Source organism: Clarias gariepinus, chromosome 12, assembly GCF_024256425.1.
Source record: "Clarias gariepinus isolate MV-2021 ecotype Netherlands chromosome 12, CGAR_prim_01v2, whole genome shotgun sequence".
Taxonomy (NCBI): Eukaryota; Metazoa; Chordata; class Actinopteri; order Siluriformes; family Clariidae; genus Clarias; species Clarias gariepinus.
In genome coordinates this window covers 31,956,658-31,976,725 of record NC_071111.1, presented here as the reverse complement: position 1 = coordinate 31,976,725, position 20,068 = coordinate 31,956,658, and the positions used below count along the sequence as shown (strand labels likewise).

Genomic DNA, 20,068 nt, shown 5'->3' with positions numbered 1-20,068 from the left:
TCTCTCTCTCTCTCCTATCTCTCTGCCTCTCTCTTTCTGTCTGTCTCTCTCTCTCTCTCTCTTTAAGATGTGCTTGATGTATTTTTTATTAAACTTATCTAGCGGTATTGGTCCAGGACAGAGACACACTGCTTCCTTAGCTTCTGCTGCATCTTAAACATCCTGCTAATGTGTGTATGCGATATCACCCTGTCCGCTGCTCAACCCGCTCTCTCTCTCCTCTTTCCCATCAATCCCTCTTTTTAAATCTCAGACCAGCACCTAAAACACCGGCCACTGAGAAGAAGGAGCGACCCACGAGCATCATGAGTGAAGCGTCCAACTACACGGGAGGCTCGGACTACATGACACAACCGAGCAGCCCCGCAACCAGAGTGAGTCCACTCTCTCTCTCCCTCTCTCTCTCTCCCTCTCTCTCTCTCCCTCTCTCTCTCTCTCCCTCTCTCTCTCTCCAAACCTCCCTCCTTTCCTCTCTCTCTCTCTCCCTCCCTCCTCTCCCTCCCTCCTCTCTATCTCCCTCTCTCTCTCTCTCTCCAAACCTCCCTCCTCTCTCTCTCTCTCTCTCTCTCTCTGGTGCATGCTGGGAGGTGGTGTGAGAGAGCAGCGTGTGGAGTGTGGTGTGAGAGCAAAAGAGCCTTTTCAAATCTTTTGATAACATTCTAACACTTTTGAGCTTTTTTTTTGAAAGCACAAACATGAATAAATATATTAAACATCTAACAATGGCGATCACACGGCGATATTAGTTTAATCCGCTGTTGTGTGGAGGTCTCGTGGCGGGGTGCAGGGATGGCGGCTCACCCGAGCGGTGGAGCCCGTCCTCTCTCACTCCGTCACGGGCTGCGCTGTGAGGTGAGCGCCGTGGTGTCGGTGGAGCGGGTGTTGCTGGCGGTGGGAGAGTGTATCGGGTGAGAGAGCATCGTGTCCGCATCGCGGATAAACGAGGCCGTGGTGAGAAGAGGGAACTCGTACATCAGCTGTAGAACTTTATTCCGTTACTCCGCTGGGTGCTACAACAATGAAGGTCACCGTATCGAACATTCCTCCTTTTATCCCCGATGAGGATATAGAGAGGGAATTGTCTCTATTCGGTAAGATCGTGAGCAGTATGAGAATATTGTCTCTAAACTGTAAAAACCCCGCGCTAAAGCATGTCGTGTCCTTCAGGCGTACAGTGCTCATGTTCCTGACTGAGTCCACTCTGGACATCTCATTTAGAGTCACACATGAGGGGAAATCATACATGCTGTACGCCAGCACTGGGAGCATGAGGTGCTTCGAATGTGGGGACATCGGGCACAAAAAGTTCAGCTGCCCACATAGAGCACAGGGCAGGGAGGAGGCGGGGCCTAGTGGGGTCAGGGCAGTGGGGCAGAATGGAGGTGCAGTGGGGCAGGATGGGGGTGCAGTGGTGCAGGATGGGGGTGCAGTGGTGCAGGATGGGGGTGCAGTGGTGCAGGATGGGGGTGCAGTGGTGCAGGATGGGGGTGCAGGGGGGCAGGATGGGGGTGCAGTGGGGGGCAGGATGGGGGTGCAGTGGGGGGCAGGATGGGAGTGCAGTGGGGCAGGGGTGCAGGATGGAGGTGCAGTGGGGCAGAATGGGGGTGCAGTGGGGCAGGATGGGGGTGCAGTGGGGGGCAGGATGGGGGTGCAGTGGGGCGGGATGGGGGTGCAGTGGGGGGCGGGATGGGGGTGCAGTGGGGGGCGGGATGGGGGTGCAGTGGGGGGCAGGATGGGGGTGCTGTGGGGGGCAGGATGGGGGTGCAGTGGGGCGAGATGGGGGTGCACTGGGGGACAGGATGGGGGTGCAGTGGTGGGCATCCACTGCACCCCCAGAACCAGAGCATCACACTGCCTCTGCACACTCACCTTCTTCTTCCCATAGTTCATCCTAGTGTCATGTCCAACCCAAGTACACACGTGCACACACACGCACTGTCCATATGGCGTAACAGAAAACATAATTTATCAGACCAGGCCACCTTCTTCCATTGATCCATGGTCCAGTTCTGATGCCCCTTGTAGGATCTTTTGGTGGAGGATACGGGTCAGCATGGGCACCCTGACTTTTCTGCAGCTCCGCAACTCCATATGCACTGTCTGTGTGTTTTGACTCCTTTCTATCAAACCAGCGTTCATTTATTTAGAGCTGGATGTGGAGTGCTGCAGTAGCTCTTCTGTGGAATCAGAAAAGACAGACTAGCCTTAGACGTCTATCCTTCCCACATGGGGCAGGATGGGGGTGCAGTGGGGCTGGATGGGGGTGCAGTGGGGCTGGATGGGGGTGCAGTGGGGCTGGATGGGGGTGCAGTGGGGCAGGATGGGGGTGCAGTGGGGCTGGATGGGGGTGCAGTGGGGCTGGATGGGGGTGCAGTGGGGCTGGATGGGGGTGCAGTGGGGCAGGATGGAGCGGGCTCCAATGTGGGAGAATCAACATCAGTCTTAGAGCAAGATGAAGACTCGATTGATAAAATTTTTTTTCATACATCAGATATCAGTGTGTCATGTTTTGGGGAGATCAGCAGCTCTATACACTTGATGTAGATGAATATCTGAGGAGAACTTGCAAAAAGATCAATCAACATTGAAGACTATTTTACAGATGTTAAAATAGTTTTAGCATCTGTAGTAAAATTAAAGTGCACTACAAATTATGATCTCCTGAGCAAAAGAAAGAAATGGCGCTTACAAACTTACACAGCGAGATGGCGGCGGTCTCAGGTAAAACAGAAACGAACACATCACACAGGGAGCTTTCTGTTCTCTGTAATGCACTTTACATCTGTTTCTCCTTTCTGCTTTTACTTTCTCTAATGGATAAATTAAAAATAGGCTCCTTAAACATGAATGCTGGCAAAGATAGAAGAAAAAGAGCAGCAGTAGGAGACTTTATAACACAAAAGAACATTGATGTTGTCTTCCTACAGGAGACACATAGTGACCAAGCCTGGGACTGAGTGGGCCATGTGGTGAGAAGGGAGACTTGTCCTAAGTCATGGTTCCAACATTAGTGCTGGTGTGGCGATACTTATTAATAGCAGTGGGCATGAGTGGGGTTGAAGTTACAAAATTAGTCAAGGTCGAGTTTTAATGGTAAAAGCAGAAATAAAAAAATAAATGTTTTTCTTTTTTAAGTGTGTACGCCCCTAACAATGGTAGCGACAGAATCCAACTTTTTAATGGAATAAAAAATATAATACAAAGAACTGGAAATAAATTCACAATAGTAATGGGAGGGGACTGGAACTGCACGGTAGACTTCACCCTAGCCGAAACGGAGAGAAATTACTCAAATAGAAAGCAAACTGATCAGCATAAACGACGTCAGAATGTGCTGTCTCCTGGAAGGAAAAAGAAAAGCTCTGAGCTCCTTCCTCCATGAACAGGCCAAAACAGCCCTGATCAGACATCATATCTCCTGGATCAAGGACATGGACGCTCCCAGTGCTTTCTTTTTTAATCTGTCCTAAAAAATTAAACCTTAAAATCAGATGGTGTATCTGAGACGAGCAGATGGAACAACAACTGACCCAAGTGAGATGAGGAGAGCAGCCACAGACTTCTACGCTCAGCTCTACAGTGCAGAGCCCCGTGATCCATCCTCAGAGAGGAACAGGGAGCTTCCAAAACTGTCCCTGGAGCAAAGCACTGTGCTGGACGCAGAACTCCAGCTACAGGAATTTACTGACGCTGTTCAGCAGCTCGCAACAGGACGCTCACCGGGACTAGACGGACTGCCGAGTGAATTTTATAAACATTTCTGGTATGTAATAGGGGCTGTTCTCTATAAAGTTTTTAAATGTGCTTTTAACAGCGGGAAGCTACTGGTGAGCTGCACAAAGGCGGTTTTATCACTGATCCAAAAAAGGAGACTTGGGGCAACTGAAGAACTGGAGACTTGCTTTCTGTTTCACCCAGATGAGGATGGGTTCCCTGTTGAGTCTGGTTCCTCTCAAGGGTTCTTCCTATTACCATCTCAGGGAGTTTTTTCTTGCCACTGTCGCCCTCGGCTTGTTCATCAGGGACAAACTGACCATTTTGATTCGTACACATTCCACAATCCATACAAACTTAAATAGTTCTTTTGATTGTGGAAAGCACCTTTGCGACAATTGTTAAAAGCGCTATACAAATAAAATTGAATTGAGACCAGTGTCACTACTATGCAGTGACTACAACATACTTTCAAAGGGCCTTGCAAACAGACTGAAACAGTGCATGTACTCAGAAGTTCACAACAGTCAGACCTACTGCATACCTCACTGCACCATAATGGAAAATCTGTTTCTAATGAGAGACTTAATTGATCTATGTAAAACAGAACTGTATGAACTAGGTCTTTTATCAGTAGACCAAGAAAAAGCTTTTGATAGAGTTGACCATGAATACCTTTTCTAGACACTTGAATCCTTTGGTATGGGAAACTATTTTTAATGGTTGATTAAACTTTTATACTCTGGAGCTGCTTTTACACGTAAGATTAGAGGTGGTCATAGCTGCCCTTTCCAAATGGAACAGGGAATAAGATAGGGGTGCCCTCTGTCTGGACAACTCTAAAGTCTCGCCTTAGAACCATTGCTACCCAGATTTCCTGTCAAAGGGTCACAGGAGGGACGTGTGCTGACAGCATATGTGCCGACAACGTACTCGTTTTTTTTTTAAAAATCAAGATGACGTTCAAGCTCTGACTAGGAACCTGAGCATCTACGCAAGAGCTTCCTTAGCTCGTGTGAACTGGGAAAAACGTGAGAGTTTTTTAAATGGACAATTGACCCCCAATCTTGTCAAGTGGTCTCCAATGGGGCAGAGTCGGCCTCAAGTACCCTGGGGTGTTGTTAGGGCAGTGGTTCTCAAACATTTTCTGTCATTTCCCACTTAACGGGGTGGGCAAAATTTTTAAGTCCCATTGTCAGCAAAATGATAACGAAAACGGCCAAGTGTAATATTTATTGAAATATCAATTTCTAAACCAATAAGATCAAATAACACCAAGTTAAAAACAGATGAAATACACGTGCAATTGTTATAACAGACTTCATCACTTATCTAGAGCTTTCTTTCAAAGAAGTCGAGTGGCTTATTAACGTGACTGGGGTGTGTTGTCTCTAAGTGTCTTCCTACTTTGTTGCGTCTCATGCTGTCTGCTGCCAGCGGTTTAAGACCCAAAACACACACGGGTCTCCCCTCTGCCCCCACCATCCCCACCATGAATCCAAGCGCAACATACAGTAGGCTTCATCATGTTTTCCTTTCGGCTGGCTTTTTGGTTGATTAGGCTGATAGTGCTGAATCACCTGCTTTTTTGTGGTCCATGTAACAAATGTATCCATTGATGTTATTATGCTCACTACATACAGTACGCTACTGACCCGGTTTGTGTCCGCGGTAAAGTTAGTTTGATATTCGCATCTCCGAATTCAATAGCCTTAGTAAATAAACCCGCAAATAAGATGTACTCACATGTATTTCCTCTCTACATTGTCTTTAAGCTCCATCCGCCTTAAATTATACATGTTTAAAAGCATAAACACCATTACTCTCTACGGCGCAACGAGTGATTTAGGGATCATCGCAAAATGCCGCACACCAACAAAAAGCGTAGAACGATATTGATCTTCCCTTCTGTTCTGATGCCGCACTGGAAACTAGAAATGCCAGACTAGTACTGTCTGATAAAATATTAATGCTTAACAAAAATACAGAAACATCAGCATACACATTGGAATAAATGAAATGACATATATAATACAGAATGTTTCCTTATATATTGTTCCTCTGCAATTGACATGCCGACGTTAAACCGTTATTGTTGCACTATGGTTCCACTTGTTATTGTTCCATGTTACTTTAATTTACTTATTAATGATCCATTTCTTTGCGTGTGATTGTTGAGTTTCGAGTGTCTGATCTTTATTGTCAGTAAAGAAAAGCATGAATTAGAATAGGTACTTTCCCATTATTTTCCACTAATTCCCTCCCGTTCATTGCGCTCCACCTGTCATGCCTGTATTCCCCACTAGTGGGGCGCCCCACACTTCGAAAACCACGGTGTTAGGGACACAAGATTTACAAAATAAAAACTGTCAGGGTGTAGTGGAAAAAGTGTGTGCCAAGTTACCTTAATGGACCTGGGTCCTGCCTCAACTATTCTACAGGGGAAGAGTACTGGTCGTCAATAATCTAATCATCTCCATGCTCTGGCACCGTCTCACTGTCCTGGAACCCCTTGAGACATTAATCAGAGAAGTGCAAAGGAAGTTGGTGAATTACTTTTGGACTGGCCAATACTGGACCCGAGTCTCGGACCCGAGCCTCTACCTGTACAAGAAGGGACGCAGGGCTCGACCTGTCCTGCAGAATAAAAACCTTTAGACTGCAGGCTGCAGGCTCTTCTATGGAGAGGGACTGGCATGGACAGGCGTAGCCAAAACCTTACTCCAACTGGTAGAAGGCTTAAACTACGACACACACCTGTTTGTGCTTAACCTTAATGAAATGGACTTATCAGCCACAACACAGTTCTGTCAATCCCTACTTAAAGCCTGGACACCAGTGATAAAGACGAGCAGGGCTGACGCACGTTTCTTCCAAAGCACCGATGAGAAGCCACTATGAGACTAGAAGACACGATTCTGAAAGAATGCTGATAGCATTGGCTAGACCCAAAGACTATCAGAGTTTGACCAGATGTGGACACAAGGTTACGTTTTATGCTTAAAATAAATGTGAGATCCTTTTTATCTCCTTTATTATAACCTGTATTTTATTTCATTTTTATGTGCTCGTTTTATATACTAGGTGTATTAATGTACCTTTTCGTGCCTTTTAAACATAACCTAATACACCAGCTTAACAGTGTATGTACTTAACCATTTTTAGTTCCAAACTTTTCATTCATCTGTTTTAATGAATTTACTTCAAAGTCCCATTGCTAAGCTTATTTTCCCAATTTGCTAAATGAATGTTTTTGTGATGCTGTAGATGTTGTAGATGGTGTAGATGGTGTAGATGTTGTAGATGGTGTAGATGCTGTAGATGTAGATGTTGTAGATGTTGTAGATGCTGTAGATGTAGATGCTGTAGATGCTGTAGATGTAGATGCTGTAGATGCTGTAGATTCTGTAGATGCTGTAGATGTAGATGGTGTAGATGTTGTAGATGCCGTAGATGTAGATGATGTAGATGGTGTAGATGTAGATGCTGTAGATGTAGATGGTGTAGATGTTGTAGATGCCGTAGATGTAGATGATGTAGATGTAGATGATGTAGATGCTGTAGATGTAGATGCTGTAGATGTAGATGCTGTAGATGTAGATGGTGTGCTCCCCCCAGTGGAAGGAAAAATTTGACAAACTGTAACAGAATTCAAATGCAGATACAGAAAAAGCACCACTAAGTCATATTCTTGCTAAACTTGACTATTATTTCTCTTCTCTTTTTTCTAGCAATCAAGGCCATCTAAAAAAGTCCACAATTTTGGCAAGCGGTCGCACTCCATAAAGAGAAACCCGAATGCTCCAGTAATCAGACGCAACTGGCTTTATAAACAGGTACGACTGACACGGTGCATCTCTTTATGGACTGATTCTATGCAGCATCTCTGCAATTACATCATGGTAACATCAGTACGCTGTACTATAATGGACAAAGCTGAGTCGCTATGTCATGACCGTGTGCTCCTACAGGACAGCACAGGAATGAAGATGTGGAAGAAGAGGTGGTTTGTGTTGTCTGACATGTGCCTCTTCTACTACAAAGGTGAGCTTTAACCTGCTTTAACCTGCTTTAACCTGGATTCACTATGACCAGGTGACATGCAGATGTTAGTTTCTGTGTATTTAGTGACATTATGGATTAAAGTAAAGCCTGAAAAGATTGTAACATATATGGTGGGTGAGTGAGGAGTTCCACGCTGCACCTCCGTCTCCACACAGGACTCGGTGTGTGAGGTGCCGTGAGAGACAGCTTTTAGAAGGACAGCAGGTCTGTGTGATGGTTTCACTGGTGTTAAAGTCATTTTCCTGACTTTTTTACCCTCCGCAGATGAAAAAGAAGAAGGGATTCTTGGGAGCATCCTTTTACCGAGCTTCCACATCTCCATGTTATCTGTGGACGACCACATAAGCAAGAAATACGCCTTTAAGGTCCGAGTTTGTCCCTCGTCTTTTCTTTCCTTCAGTTAACATGACGGCTAGGATAATGTGAACATTTTAATATGTAATACAGTACAGCGGATTTTTTTATTTACACCTTAATGTATATGTATAACACAACATGACGCATGACTGGGCCACGCCCGCGTGTTATTGTGATATTTGATGAAAGGCTCTTGCTGCGTCTCTCAGTGTCTGTTTGTGTTTCTTGAGGTTGACTGAAACATTTCTGTAAAGAGATTCAACAACATGGTGAGTTTTCAGTAACCATATTATCACAGCATCGGTTATATATACTCTGTCGTGTTTGTGTAGTAGCATGGAAAATCCCTTTACACGATCAGGTGTTGATGATTTCTAAAATATTTTCCCCTCTCTTCCAGGCTGTTCTCTCCATCCTGTCTTCCCTTGAGCAGGCCACACACCCAAACATGAGGACGTACTACTTTTGCACTGACACAGCCAAAGAAATGGAGTCGTGGATAAAAGTGATGACCGACGCTACACTGGTCCACTCTGAGCCAATCAAAAGGTACAGCGATGTTAATCACAGATGCCTAATGGATCACAGTTTATTTTCCTGTCTAAGAGTAACATGTCTGAGCTGAATGTGGAGTCGGTCCGGACACTGGGATTTTACTGGATGATTTTTTAGGTTCTGTTTATTAGTTCTATTCTGTTTCCGCGTAAGGAACGGATATTAAAAATATTGCTGTGTATTTTGGAATGTTCAAGTCAAATCCCAGCCTGAAACCCAGTTGAGAATCTGTGGCTTGACCTGAAGACTGCCGTCCTCCAACACACCACGTTCCATGTGGAAGAGTTAAACAAAGACAAAAATGGCAAGAGGAAAATAAAGAAAACGTTGTGTAAAGAAAGTTGAATGTGAATAATACATGGATGCTGTTACGGCAACAAGACAAAAAAAAAAAAACCTTTCTTCTCTTACGTTCAGTTTTCTCACTGGAATAAAGACAAAACAGTCTAACAGTGAGTGAAGTGTGAAAACACCTTCAAGGGTAACAGTACAGCAGATGAACCATTTATCAGCTTTGAACTGCCAATGAATTAATTAACACCCTAGCAAGGTGTTAAAGCAAGGTGTTTCGGCAAGGGTTCGAACAAATTAGACCTTGAAAACCATTTATTTGCTGACGCATCAGTTCCCCTTGTGAAGCCTGTCCCGTCGAGGCCTGGACTCTGAAGGTGCGTGTGGTTTTTGGCACTAAAAGTTGTGAGGTGGAGCCTTCATGGATTAGACTTGTTTCTCCACCGTGTCCCACAGGAGCTTAGTCATGTTTCTCAAACCGTTCCTGAAGAGTGTGTGGAGTGTGTCAGGGTGCATGATCCTGCTGAAAGAGGACACTGATGTCAGGAAACACTGCCTCTAGGAAGGCTGGAACAGTGTTTAGGTAGGTGGGACGTGTCAGAGTAATCAACATGAATGCCAGGACCGGAGGTTTCCCAGCAGAACATCACAACCAGAGCATCACACTGCCTCTGCACACTCACCTTCTTCCCATAGTGCATCCCTATGCACACACACACACACACACACACACACACACACACACACATGCACACTGTCCATATGGCGTGACAGAAAACATGATTCATCAGACCAGGCCACCTTCTTCCATTGATCCATGGTCCAGTTCTGATGCCCCTTGTAGGATCTTTTGGTGGAGGATACGGGTCAGCATGGGCACCCTGACTTCTCTGCAGCTCCGCAACTCCATATGCACTGTCTGTATGTTCTGACTCCTTTCTATCAAACCAGCATTCATTTATTTAGAGCTGAATGTGGAGTGCTGCAGTAGCTCTTCTGTGGAATCAGAAAAGACAGACTAGCCTTGGACGTCCATCCTTCCCACATGCATCAGCGAACCTTCATCCACCTTCCCTGCTTCACCAGTCCTTCTTCCTAGGAGCATTTTGGTATGTCCTCTTCCCTGCAAGCCATGAACATCACGCAAAACCTGCAGTCTTGGAGACGCTCTAACCCCTGTCTAGACCATCTGACTCCTGGTAAAGTCACCTAGACCCTTCCACACGCCCATTTTTCCTGATTCCAGCTCTGACACCTAAATGTTCACCTGCTGGCTAATATATCAGACCTCCTTACAGGTGCAACTGTAACCAGATAGTCAGAGTTACTCACTTCACCTTTAATGTTATTACTGATCAGTGTAAGTATTATTGATGTACTGTAATTACTATACTCTTTACCATGTACGTTCTAAAGTCAGCTCTAGACTTGGTATTGGCACTCTTGGTTTTAAATAGGGTTGTGTAAAAATTATCTCTGTAATTAATTAGGTAAAAATACGACAGCAATCTCTAAATTTGTCAATTTATTTAATAAAATTACTTAACTCTAATTAAAAAAACATTGAATATGACAAAATCATAATGTGAATGAAGTGATGGGATTCTGAGGGTTTTAGGTCAGTGGATCAGTTGCCTTTGTACATTTCTGTGTGGATTTGGATAAGTGTCTCATGGTGTGATGTCCTTATGTGTTCTTGTGTACCAGACTGGAAAGCATAAAGGTAGACCCACGCAGCCCACTGGAGATGAACAACATGTTAAATCACTGGGTTCTGACTCAACCTGAGATCCAAAATAATGAGCGGAACCGTGAGAGTCATCACCCTGAGGACAAGAAGCTGAAACAGCTGGAGAAACAGCCCAGGATTCACAGAGAGAAAGAAAGACCTGCTGTTCAGAAAGACTCAGAGAAGCACCAGATTCAGAAAGAAGGTGATAAGTATGCGTTGGAGAAAGATGGACAGAAGTATCCTCTTCAGAAGGACAGGTATAGGTACATGCTCACGAAAGACCTGGAAATGTTTACTGTACAGAAAGATGGAGAGAAATACGCCTCGACTCTGCAGAAGGAAAGTAAAAGGCATGCCACGCAGCGAGATGAGGAAATAAATCTGTTGCAGAAAGAAATGCAACGATTCGCGCTGCACAAAGACAGCGACAAGCACGTTCTTCCAAAGGACAACGAGATACACGGTGTGCACAAAGATGCAGAGAAGTATCTCCAGAAAGATGCAGGGCGAGCTGCGCAGAAGGAAGCGGAGAGGTCCAGGCTTCAGAGGGAAGAGGACAAGTACGGCTTGCAGAAGGACGGGAAGGCGGAGCAGCCGCTCAGCAAACTCGACAGCGTCCAGTCGGAGCCCGTGCAGGCGGCCACCGTCGTCCCCGCCGTGTCTTCCTCGTGGCAGCTGCAGAACAGAGGAGGATCGGCTCAATATAAGGCTGCGCAAGTGAACGGCTCTGGGGGAGAGCAGAGCCCAGGAGAAATGTCCAACACCCTTCCACAGAGGACAGCAGTGCAGCCGCCGCAACCTGCAGAGCCGGACAGGAGCTTAAGCAGGTCCAATTCCGTTCAGCTGGAGCAGTACTTTAGGACACACCGCACCCGCGTCCAGGACGACGATACGAAGAGGTGTGGCTTTCTAACATTTTCTCTCTAGTTTAATTTTCATTTTATCTATCAAACGAGCCCGCCGCATCATTTCCTGCGCATCACGCACTCGTTATCCGTCACACGCGAGCTCATAGACAGCCATGATCGGTCAGTGTAGTTGTTTAGAGAGCTGAGCTCGGCATCCAACCCAGCACCCTGAGGTCATGACCTGTCGCACACGCTTTCATTAAGTTCATTTAGTGCTCTGCACTTTCTCGCAGGGTTAGATGGCGTGCTCGGTTTAGCTGTAGGTCATGTTCTTCATGTATAAGCTTTTTCCCTGAACCTTATGGGTGCTTTTCAGTTGAACCACCTACCCAACCCCACTGAGAATGAGCTGCCTACAGGAGATGAACAGATCCCAGGTTATTAACCTGGGATTAGTAACCAGGTTACTAATTTTGCTCCCGTATTTTATGATCGAAGTTCGTGTTTCGGCTGAGTAATTATTATTATTTTATTTTTTTTCAGATTTTTCCAAAAGCGTATTAAAATTAAACAGCGGCCAAGCAATATTTTTCAAGTGAGATTTTATTAGCCTTAATTATGTGAATTTAGAATTAGCATCGCTTTGAAGGAGCTGTGTGAGTACTGTGTGTTCCTTTTTACTACATTAATTATTTGTTTAACAAAGTGTTTTAATGAGGGCGATGCTGAAGATAATCAGAACATGATGATCCGAGTCTTAATTGGGATCTAAAAGGCAGAGCTACAGCTTTAGTGATCCGGCGCACACGGGGCTGATCGCAGTCCTTTCAGTTCCTGATTTTCAACAGTGTGTAAAAAACGGCAGGTATCATCTGGGCGTGTAAAGAAAACACATCTATAACTTAAGTAGAGATTTCTGCCCTTATACGGTAAAAACACTACACTCAGGGAACGACTTGATGAGATTTCTAGCGAGGAAGACTTGACACAATGCTGACGTTTCATTTCTGTTTCAGCATCACTTCCTATCAGACTCTGCCCAGGAACATGCCAAGCCATCGGACGCAAGTGGTGCCACGCTACCCTGAAGGCTACCGCACGCTTCCGCGCAATATGCTGCGGCCGGACAGCATCAGCAGCGTGGCGGGTTCGGTGTACGACTGCGCGCTGCAGCCCGTGACGGCGGAGAAGAGGCGCTCTATGCGAGATGACACGTTGTGGCAGCTCTACGAGTGGCAGCAAAGGCAGGCCTACAGCCGTATGGGTTACAGCACACTGCCCAGTCCCAAGACCCTGAGCCACATCGCAGAGTCGATCCCCTCATCACCCTCGCACGGCTCCCTGGCCCTGTACCAGTCCGTCTCCCCCAACCGGCCGTACGATCCCAGCACCGGTTCTGAAGTTTCCTCGCCCGTGTTCCGCGGAGACGCCAGCCTCAACCGGCGCCACAGGGCACACCTCGCAAAGGTAGATGCCGATCTAAACTCGAGTTATAGAACTCTGATCTTAATCTCCATCGCTTTATCTTTATGGCCTTTTGTCTTTTTCCTCACTGGGTTCTTGCTCTTCTCTGTGCTTTGCTCTCTCTCAGTATGCGTACCCACCCGACTGCAGGGTCCCAGCAGCTCAGAGCGTCACGCCGCAGTCCCTGCAGGGGAAAACGGTATGCTGCTCCTCCTCTCCGCTTCTGTGCTGTTGTATTAAAACCCTCTTCGCGCTTCTAATCACGATATGATTAAAGAGCGAGTGTCCGAAGGGGTTTCTCTTCTCCTGCGCTTTTGTCTGACGATCTCCTGGTCTGAAATAATACCCGCTTATGATGGGCTTTATCGCCCAAACGTAGGAACTAGTCTGTTCTTGTGATAAGTCATGATAACAATAAACACACAGGTTATTACAGGTCACTTAGCCTTACAGTGACGGGTTACGGGTCACCTGTCAATCACAATGACCCTCTTCAATCAGGGGCATCTGTACCGAGCTCGTGGATGCAGAAGAGTGCGGATAGCTTTTTCTCGGCTGGTTTATCCAGGGACATGAACCTGACTCCATATTTAAAAATAAAAGCTGAACAGTGTTTTATCAGAACCTGAAAATGTTTCCCTGTACAATGTTTAACCTTTAACTGTACTGACACAGAAATGCTAATTTAAAGCTTCTTTCAGCGCTAAACAACTGCCAGCCTTCTAATGTATTATTCATCTCTTACTCCAGTAAGTATTTATTTATTTGGATGGTGTACCTGCTCCTTCATTTAGCGAGTTTATTCAGTCATGTGTTCAGTCGTGTACAGTGCAGGGTAAGTGAAATGTTATTATACAGTGTTCTCACCATTCAGCCTGATTATGTTAAGCTAAGAGGTAGACAGTAAGTGTGCCCGTTAGTTTTGGCACCGCACTCATCAGAACCAGACGTAAACAGTGCAGCTGTCTAACGTCTGACCGTTCAGGTCCATGCGCGACTCTAATTTGTCGTACGTACGGTACGTTACTTTGTTTTGCATTTTGTATTATTTTGATGTTGGAGACGGTGATGAGCGTTCCACTCTGTATGTTGGAGCACAAACAGTCCATTTCCATACCGTGTGTGTGTGTGTATGTATGTACAGCCATTGGCGATACAAACACAGCTGCCTGGTATCTTATACTGTCCTCATATTTTAGTGGACATGGCAGTGTGTATGATTATTGTTATGTTTAAAGGAATATTAATGTTAAATATTACTATTAAAGTGCAGATTGGTGGACTTGGAACCTAAACCCTATCTCTCCGAGTCGAGTGGGGATAAAGATCTTACACCCTCCTATGGGATTAAACATATCTAACACTGAGAATTGGTGTGTATGAAGTTTATATGCTTAATGACACCTGGCGGGTTTTGTTTTTTAAACTCTAGTATCCTGGCGCTCGTCACACAGTTTTACTACACAGGAGTGAAGAACGCATGGTTTCATTTCATTAGTGTACTGGACATGTCATTAAACTCCTGGACCAATCTATAAAACAGTACAGTATCTATCACAATACAGTGACAGTTTGGTGTACGTGATGATGCGCTTCTCAAAGATTTAATATGAAAGAGTTAAGATTAATTTACTGTACTTTAAAAAGAGTCATTATGGCTATTGCTGTATTATATATAACGCTAGCATATGTTTCATTATATAGCTTGGCTTGTGTATGTACCTGGTAGTGCAGTGTTTAGACGGATCTACAGTCAAGTCCGTAAGTTTTGGAACAGAGGTAAGTGGGGCAGGTTTTTTTTGCATTAATTCTCTGTACACCATCAGACATGAAACACTCGAGACAGGAGTGAAGTCGAGACTGTCAGCTTTAAATCAAGTGCTTTGATACGAGTGTAGCATTAACCCTTCAGGAATTACAGGCACGTACACACACATACACTTTGGTGGCTCATAAATAATGGAACGAACTAACAATTACAAAAATAAGCTGAACCCGTGATCATGACCAAATGCTGAGTTTGGTCCCTGGAGACACTTTGCCAGGTCTTTACTGCAGCTGTCTCCACCTGCTGCTGGTTTCCGGGTCTTTCCGCCTTCAGTCTGGTCTTCAGTGAGTCAAACACTCGCTCTATTGGGTTGAGATCAGGTGACTGACTGGACCAGTGAAGAACATCTCATTCCTTTGCCTCGGGTAGCTTTCACTGTATGTTTTGGGTCGTGACGCCTCTGCAGTATGAAGCGGCGTCCTCTCGGTCCTGCAGGTCTTTGTACCTGGTGATGAGAGTTGAACATCTACCAAATCCAAATGTAACTTCCTCCGGGACAAGCACCTGCTCATCAGGTACTTGTTCCATTATTTATGAGCCACTAAAGTGTGTGTGTGTGAGTGAATGGCTGTAATTCCTGAATAGTTAATGCAACACTTTTGTCAAACTCCATAAATTAAAGCCGAGTGTTAAATTTTTAATTCTCTGTGTTGATGTAAAGAGGACAAATGACAAAAAAACGTATTTTCCCCAGTTTATAGCCGTGACTGTATGTGACTGTATCCCTGTAACCAGAAGGAACTAGACTTTCTATTTGTCTTCGTATTTGGTCACATGTCTGAAGATATTTTCCTCCTCCGACTCCCCACGGTTTGTTATACTCAAAAACACATTCATGCTCAGGGCCTCAACACACACACACACACACACACACACACACACACACACCTATTTTTGTAATTTACAATTTGTGCCAATGATGATAGTGTAATAGTTTCTGGTATTAGTTTTTACCAGCCTCACATTCCTCACTCAGTCCAGAAATAGTGATTGAAGAAGCCCATTTTTTCTGGATATAATTATTTAATTCAGTTCATCAGATTATTTTCCCATCATCCACCCTCCAGTGTCAGAGGTGTGTGAGCGCATGTGTGTGTGTGTGTGTGTTTCACTGATCTCTAGGGTTTTTCACAAACACCCTACAGCGACTCCAACACCTCCACCCTTATCGCTCCCAATCCATCATCCAGTGTTCATGCAGGTTTTCTAACGGTTCTTGGTGTCCCTGTTGTTTCCTGTGACCCCAGCCAGAGGAGCTGACCCTGCTGCTGATTAAGCTGCGACGGCAGCAGGCCGAGCTCAACAGCATCCGAGAGCAGACTCTCGCTCAGCTAATGCAGCTAAACGTTGACGGCGCCAACCCGAAGGTCAGCCTCGGAGGATTATTCCGCTCGTCCCTGCTCGTCCCCGCTCGTCCCCGACGGAATGCTACTTCTGTTTACTTTTTGTTTTGCTCTTGTGGTTTTTCGGCATGCTGCTGTGTGTTACTCGTTACTTATCGGTTGGTCCGTCTCACCCCATACTAACGGCGGTAAGGTGCGTATCTTCATGCAGATGTTCTGTGGTGTTAGTCCTGATGTTCCCGCTGGAGCAGTGTGACCCGGGACAGGGGGGTCACTGGGGCCATTCCCCAGATGCCTCGGACAGGCGCAAGCTCCAGTCTGATAAACGTTTTTAGTCCTATTTCACTCATAAACACACAGCGTACAGTGTTGTGTGTGTGTGCATGTGTGTAAAAGTGTGTGACTAGAAATGTGTCCTTTCTGGGGACTGGCTCTAAACACAGAAACCTGTGTACCATGACACTGAGTATTCTTTATTTGGATGCTTCCTTAAGCCTGCTTGTACGTATTCTCTGCAACCCACTAGTGCATGATGAGTTCACTAAGCCCCCCTGCACTGCTCTCGTCCCAGCAGACACCCGCGCCAATCATTTATTTATTTATTTATTTACATTGTGAATGGCTTCTTAGTCTATGTATATTTTAAATCCTGCTGTGACTCTCTGTCCTGTTTTAGGGCTCCTCTACCCTCCTTAGCACTCTTCTTTCTCTTTTTTTCACTGCCTTCACTAGAATAAGGTGCTCTCTCATCACCTGCAGAGGAATCTCATGTATCTGGAAAGCCAGGTGAGGATGCCCTTGGGTGAAGTTTGTCTCTCTCTTTCTCTCTTACTCTCTCTCTCTCTGAGTATACAGCGGTACCTCGGCATACAAATTTAATTAGGCGAGTTCTTAAGGTGAAGTGTCGTATTGTGAAACACATTGTCCCATAGGAAATAATGTAAATGCAGATAATCCGCTCCAGACACCCAAAAATATTACCAATATCACCAATTTCCATCAATATAATCATATTTTTCCATATGAAAACAATCAAAACATTTATAAAAGACATGTAAATTAAGTAAAATATGAAATTAACAGACATTAAACCTCAATTTATGATTTCTCTCGGCACCAGCTGCTTTAAAAACCAAACTGAAAGCGTCTCCCTTTTCTTCTTGCTACCGTCCTTGTTAACATTCCTGGGTCCCATAGTGCTGCGTCTTCACTAAATCTTACACAAAATGGAATCCTTTGTCTTTGGTTCGGCTCGCTTAAGTCGCTTGTGTGCTGAAAATGCTTTGCATGACGAGACAAATTTCTTGCAGTATTTCGGTTCTTAAGGTGAAAATTGATGAGGCAGGCTTTTGTATGCCGAGGCGCTACTGTACACTATTACTTTTCTTGTGAATATTTATTTATTCTTATTTAAACATACAGTAATAAACCACAGAGACATGAAGGGAGATTGTTCTGGCTGTAATACCTTATGGAGCATATCGAATCTTTTGTACATAATTCACTCATTCATTCATTCATGTTCAGGAAGCCTAGAGTTGGCAACGTTCAGACATATGCACAGCTTATTATTGAAAACATATTTCCCAGCTAGTAAGCTTTAAATAAAAATTATTTTAGAAACTGTTAAATAGACCAAGCAAAGCATTATCATTTAAATTATTTTATTTAAAAGTTTATACTGTAACCTTATTTTTACTTTTGAACAAAGTAATGTATTAAAGGAGTGTAAAGCGTGTACGCAGGCTGTAACTACAGATTACTTTTGCGTTAACGTTTGCAATTAATTAAAAATCCTTAACACGGGCAGTGGTGGCTCAAATGGTTAAGGCTGGAAGATCGGGGGTTCGAGCCCCAGCACCGTCGAGTTGCCACTGAGGCTCTTAAGCCCCTCTGCTCCGGGGGACGCTGTATCCTGCCGGACCCTACGTTCTAAGGGCCATGAGACAGAAAATTTAATAAGAATAATTAACAATAAATGCCTTTAAATGATTAAATGGAAATACATTGAAACTCCTCGAGGTGAGCAGGGCGTGTCAGAGTGAACGAGTTCTAGAGCTGAAAGTTGTAGAATTTGTTAAGGTTCTGGGACTGGTTTGGTACCAGCGCCTAAACCAGTGCTGCGGTTTGGCCGGAGGTGCAGGGCCACTAGCTACCTGTACACACTCCTGTCGAGAGCTATAATCAGACCCGAGTGCTGCTGGCATTCATCTGCATCAAGTGTCGAAAAATAGAAGAAACAAATCTGTTAATATGTTAATTTCAGACCAGCGTTGGGATGAACCTGCTAAACAGTCAGTCTACTGACAGTCCTGGTTTAGACCGGGGTTTTTTAACAGACCTGTTTGCATTTAACCCTCCAATGATTAAAGGGACAGAAGATCCAGACTTGAGGGAGAGCTCGTGTCATCCCTCTGCTGCCAGGTGCAGTTTGATTCTACATAAAGTCAAAAGATGATTTAAACAGAAGCTAATCAAATGAAACACTAATATGACGGTGTGTATAAAAGAGAAGATGGAGAGATTTAAAACAAACAGCTTTAACAGCTTGCCGTTATAGTGCTGGAGGAAGAGAATAGTCCTCATTGTAATTATCACATTAATCAATGCAAATTTGTCCTCGTTTAACAACATGGCTTCCACCCAGCTCGTAAATAGCACTCGACCTGGCACATCCTATTTTTCGCACCAGGCTCTAATCTCACTCTTGCTCCAGCGCTGTTATACGTCTGTGAGCAAGCAGCCCATTTAAACACCTGGTTATTACAGGAGGATAGGATTTCTTAAAGCAGTCTGGTGAAATGTCTAGTCTCTAGGAGCATCAGTGTTGGATAAATATGAGGACAATGCTTTTGTCCTTGCTCACATTACAGAAAGCTAAAGAGTGGCTGGTGGAAGCTCGGTAATGGACATCCATTACAATCCCCTTAAACACCATAAACACTGAATGTAAGAATCTTCCAGACAATAGAAATGGAAGACGAGACATGAACATCTTGGCAGTAGAGGATGTCTTGCTTCATGTTCCTGTGCCAGGGGCCGTGACTCTGTCTGTAGCTCTGATTAACAGAATATGATCAGGGAGGTATTTCACATTAGGGCTGCTGGAAGCTTCAGTCGCATGCCTGTAGCCAAAACTGGGACTGTAACTTTTAACAGATTGTGTAGCGTGTAGTCCTTAGACCACGGCAGGGTTGACTTCTCCACTCTGATGGTGTTGATTAATTCTCCCGTGCAGCGCAGATCTTTATATTTATGACCGTTACGTTATAGAGGGGTTTATGAGAATGTGCTCCAATCCTAACCACGTTATTGTTCCTATAGCAGCTCATGCACGGGGCGGATGCTCCAGATAATTTAATGATGAAGGTAAATAAATAAATAACCTGTTATGTGTGTCAGCGCTCGGGAACAGGAACAGGCAGTTAGTTTTCGCGGACGGGGGTTAGTCATGGCGTCTATAAATAAGCTGCCATTTTTCTTTCTCTTGAAGACAATGAGGCAAAACATGCAGCTTGTCGTGTTGAAGAGAAACTGCAAAAACCTAACCTCCTCTGTCGAGGCGACTCAAGTTTCCGTGGGCAGAAAGTGCATTCATTAATAAAAAAATGTGAATATTGTGATTGTGCGGTGTAAGATAAAAACTACCAAGACTTTGAAGTTTGTTTTCTTAGTAATTCTGCAGGTAATTTCACACTTAATGTAATACTGAAAGTCAGGGCTTGGTCTGCTTACTCTGCACACTCAGGTTCATTATCTTAGGTTAGACTAGAGACTCCCAGAGTGGATTCCATGGACAATAAAGCAGAGGTTCTGTAGCTGTGAGCTGAAACACTGGAAAATCTTCACAGATGGAGTAATACACACCAGC

At 44.7% G+C, this 20,068-nt stretch overlaps 1 protein-coding gene across 14 annotated transcripts in view; it reads left to right on the top strand.

Annotated features, from left to right (window-relative positions):
* plekha5 (pleckstrin homology domain containing, family A member 5) overlaps window positions 1-20,068 on the top strand; it is a 120,625-nt gene that overhangs the window by 85,719 nt on the left and 14,838 nt on the right. For 9 of the 14 annotated variants that reach the window (XM_053508219.1, XM_053508216.1, XM_053508227.1 and 6 more), the window contains 10 exons: window positions 254-374; window positions 7,446-7,550; window positions 7,686-7,758; window positions 8,044-8,144; window positions 8,570-8,685; window positions 10,690-11,613; window positions 12,579-13,029; window positions 13,154-13,225; window positions 16,102-16,221; window positions 16,930-16,983. In XM_053508219.1, the coding sequence (XP_053364194.1) occupies window positions 254-374; window positions 7,446-7,550; window positions 7,686-7,758; window positions 8,044-8,144; window positions 8,570-8,685; window positions 10,690-11,613; window positions 12,579-13,029; window positions 13,154-13,225; window positions 16,102-16,221; window positions 16,930-16,983 (2,137 nt within the window). Of the gene's footprint in view, window positions 1-253; window positions 375-7,445; window positions 7,551-7,685; window positions 7,759-8,043; window positions 8,145-8,167; window positions 8,406-8,536; window positions 8,686-10,689; window positions 11,614-12,578; window positions 13,030-13,153; window positions 13,226-16,101; window positions 16,222-16,929; window positions 16,984-20,068 lie in introns of those variants that run through there. The other 5 variants (XM_053508221.1, XM_053508220.1, XM_053508222.1 and 2 more) reach the window with 4 other exon arrangements.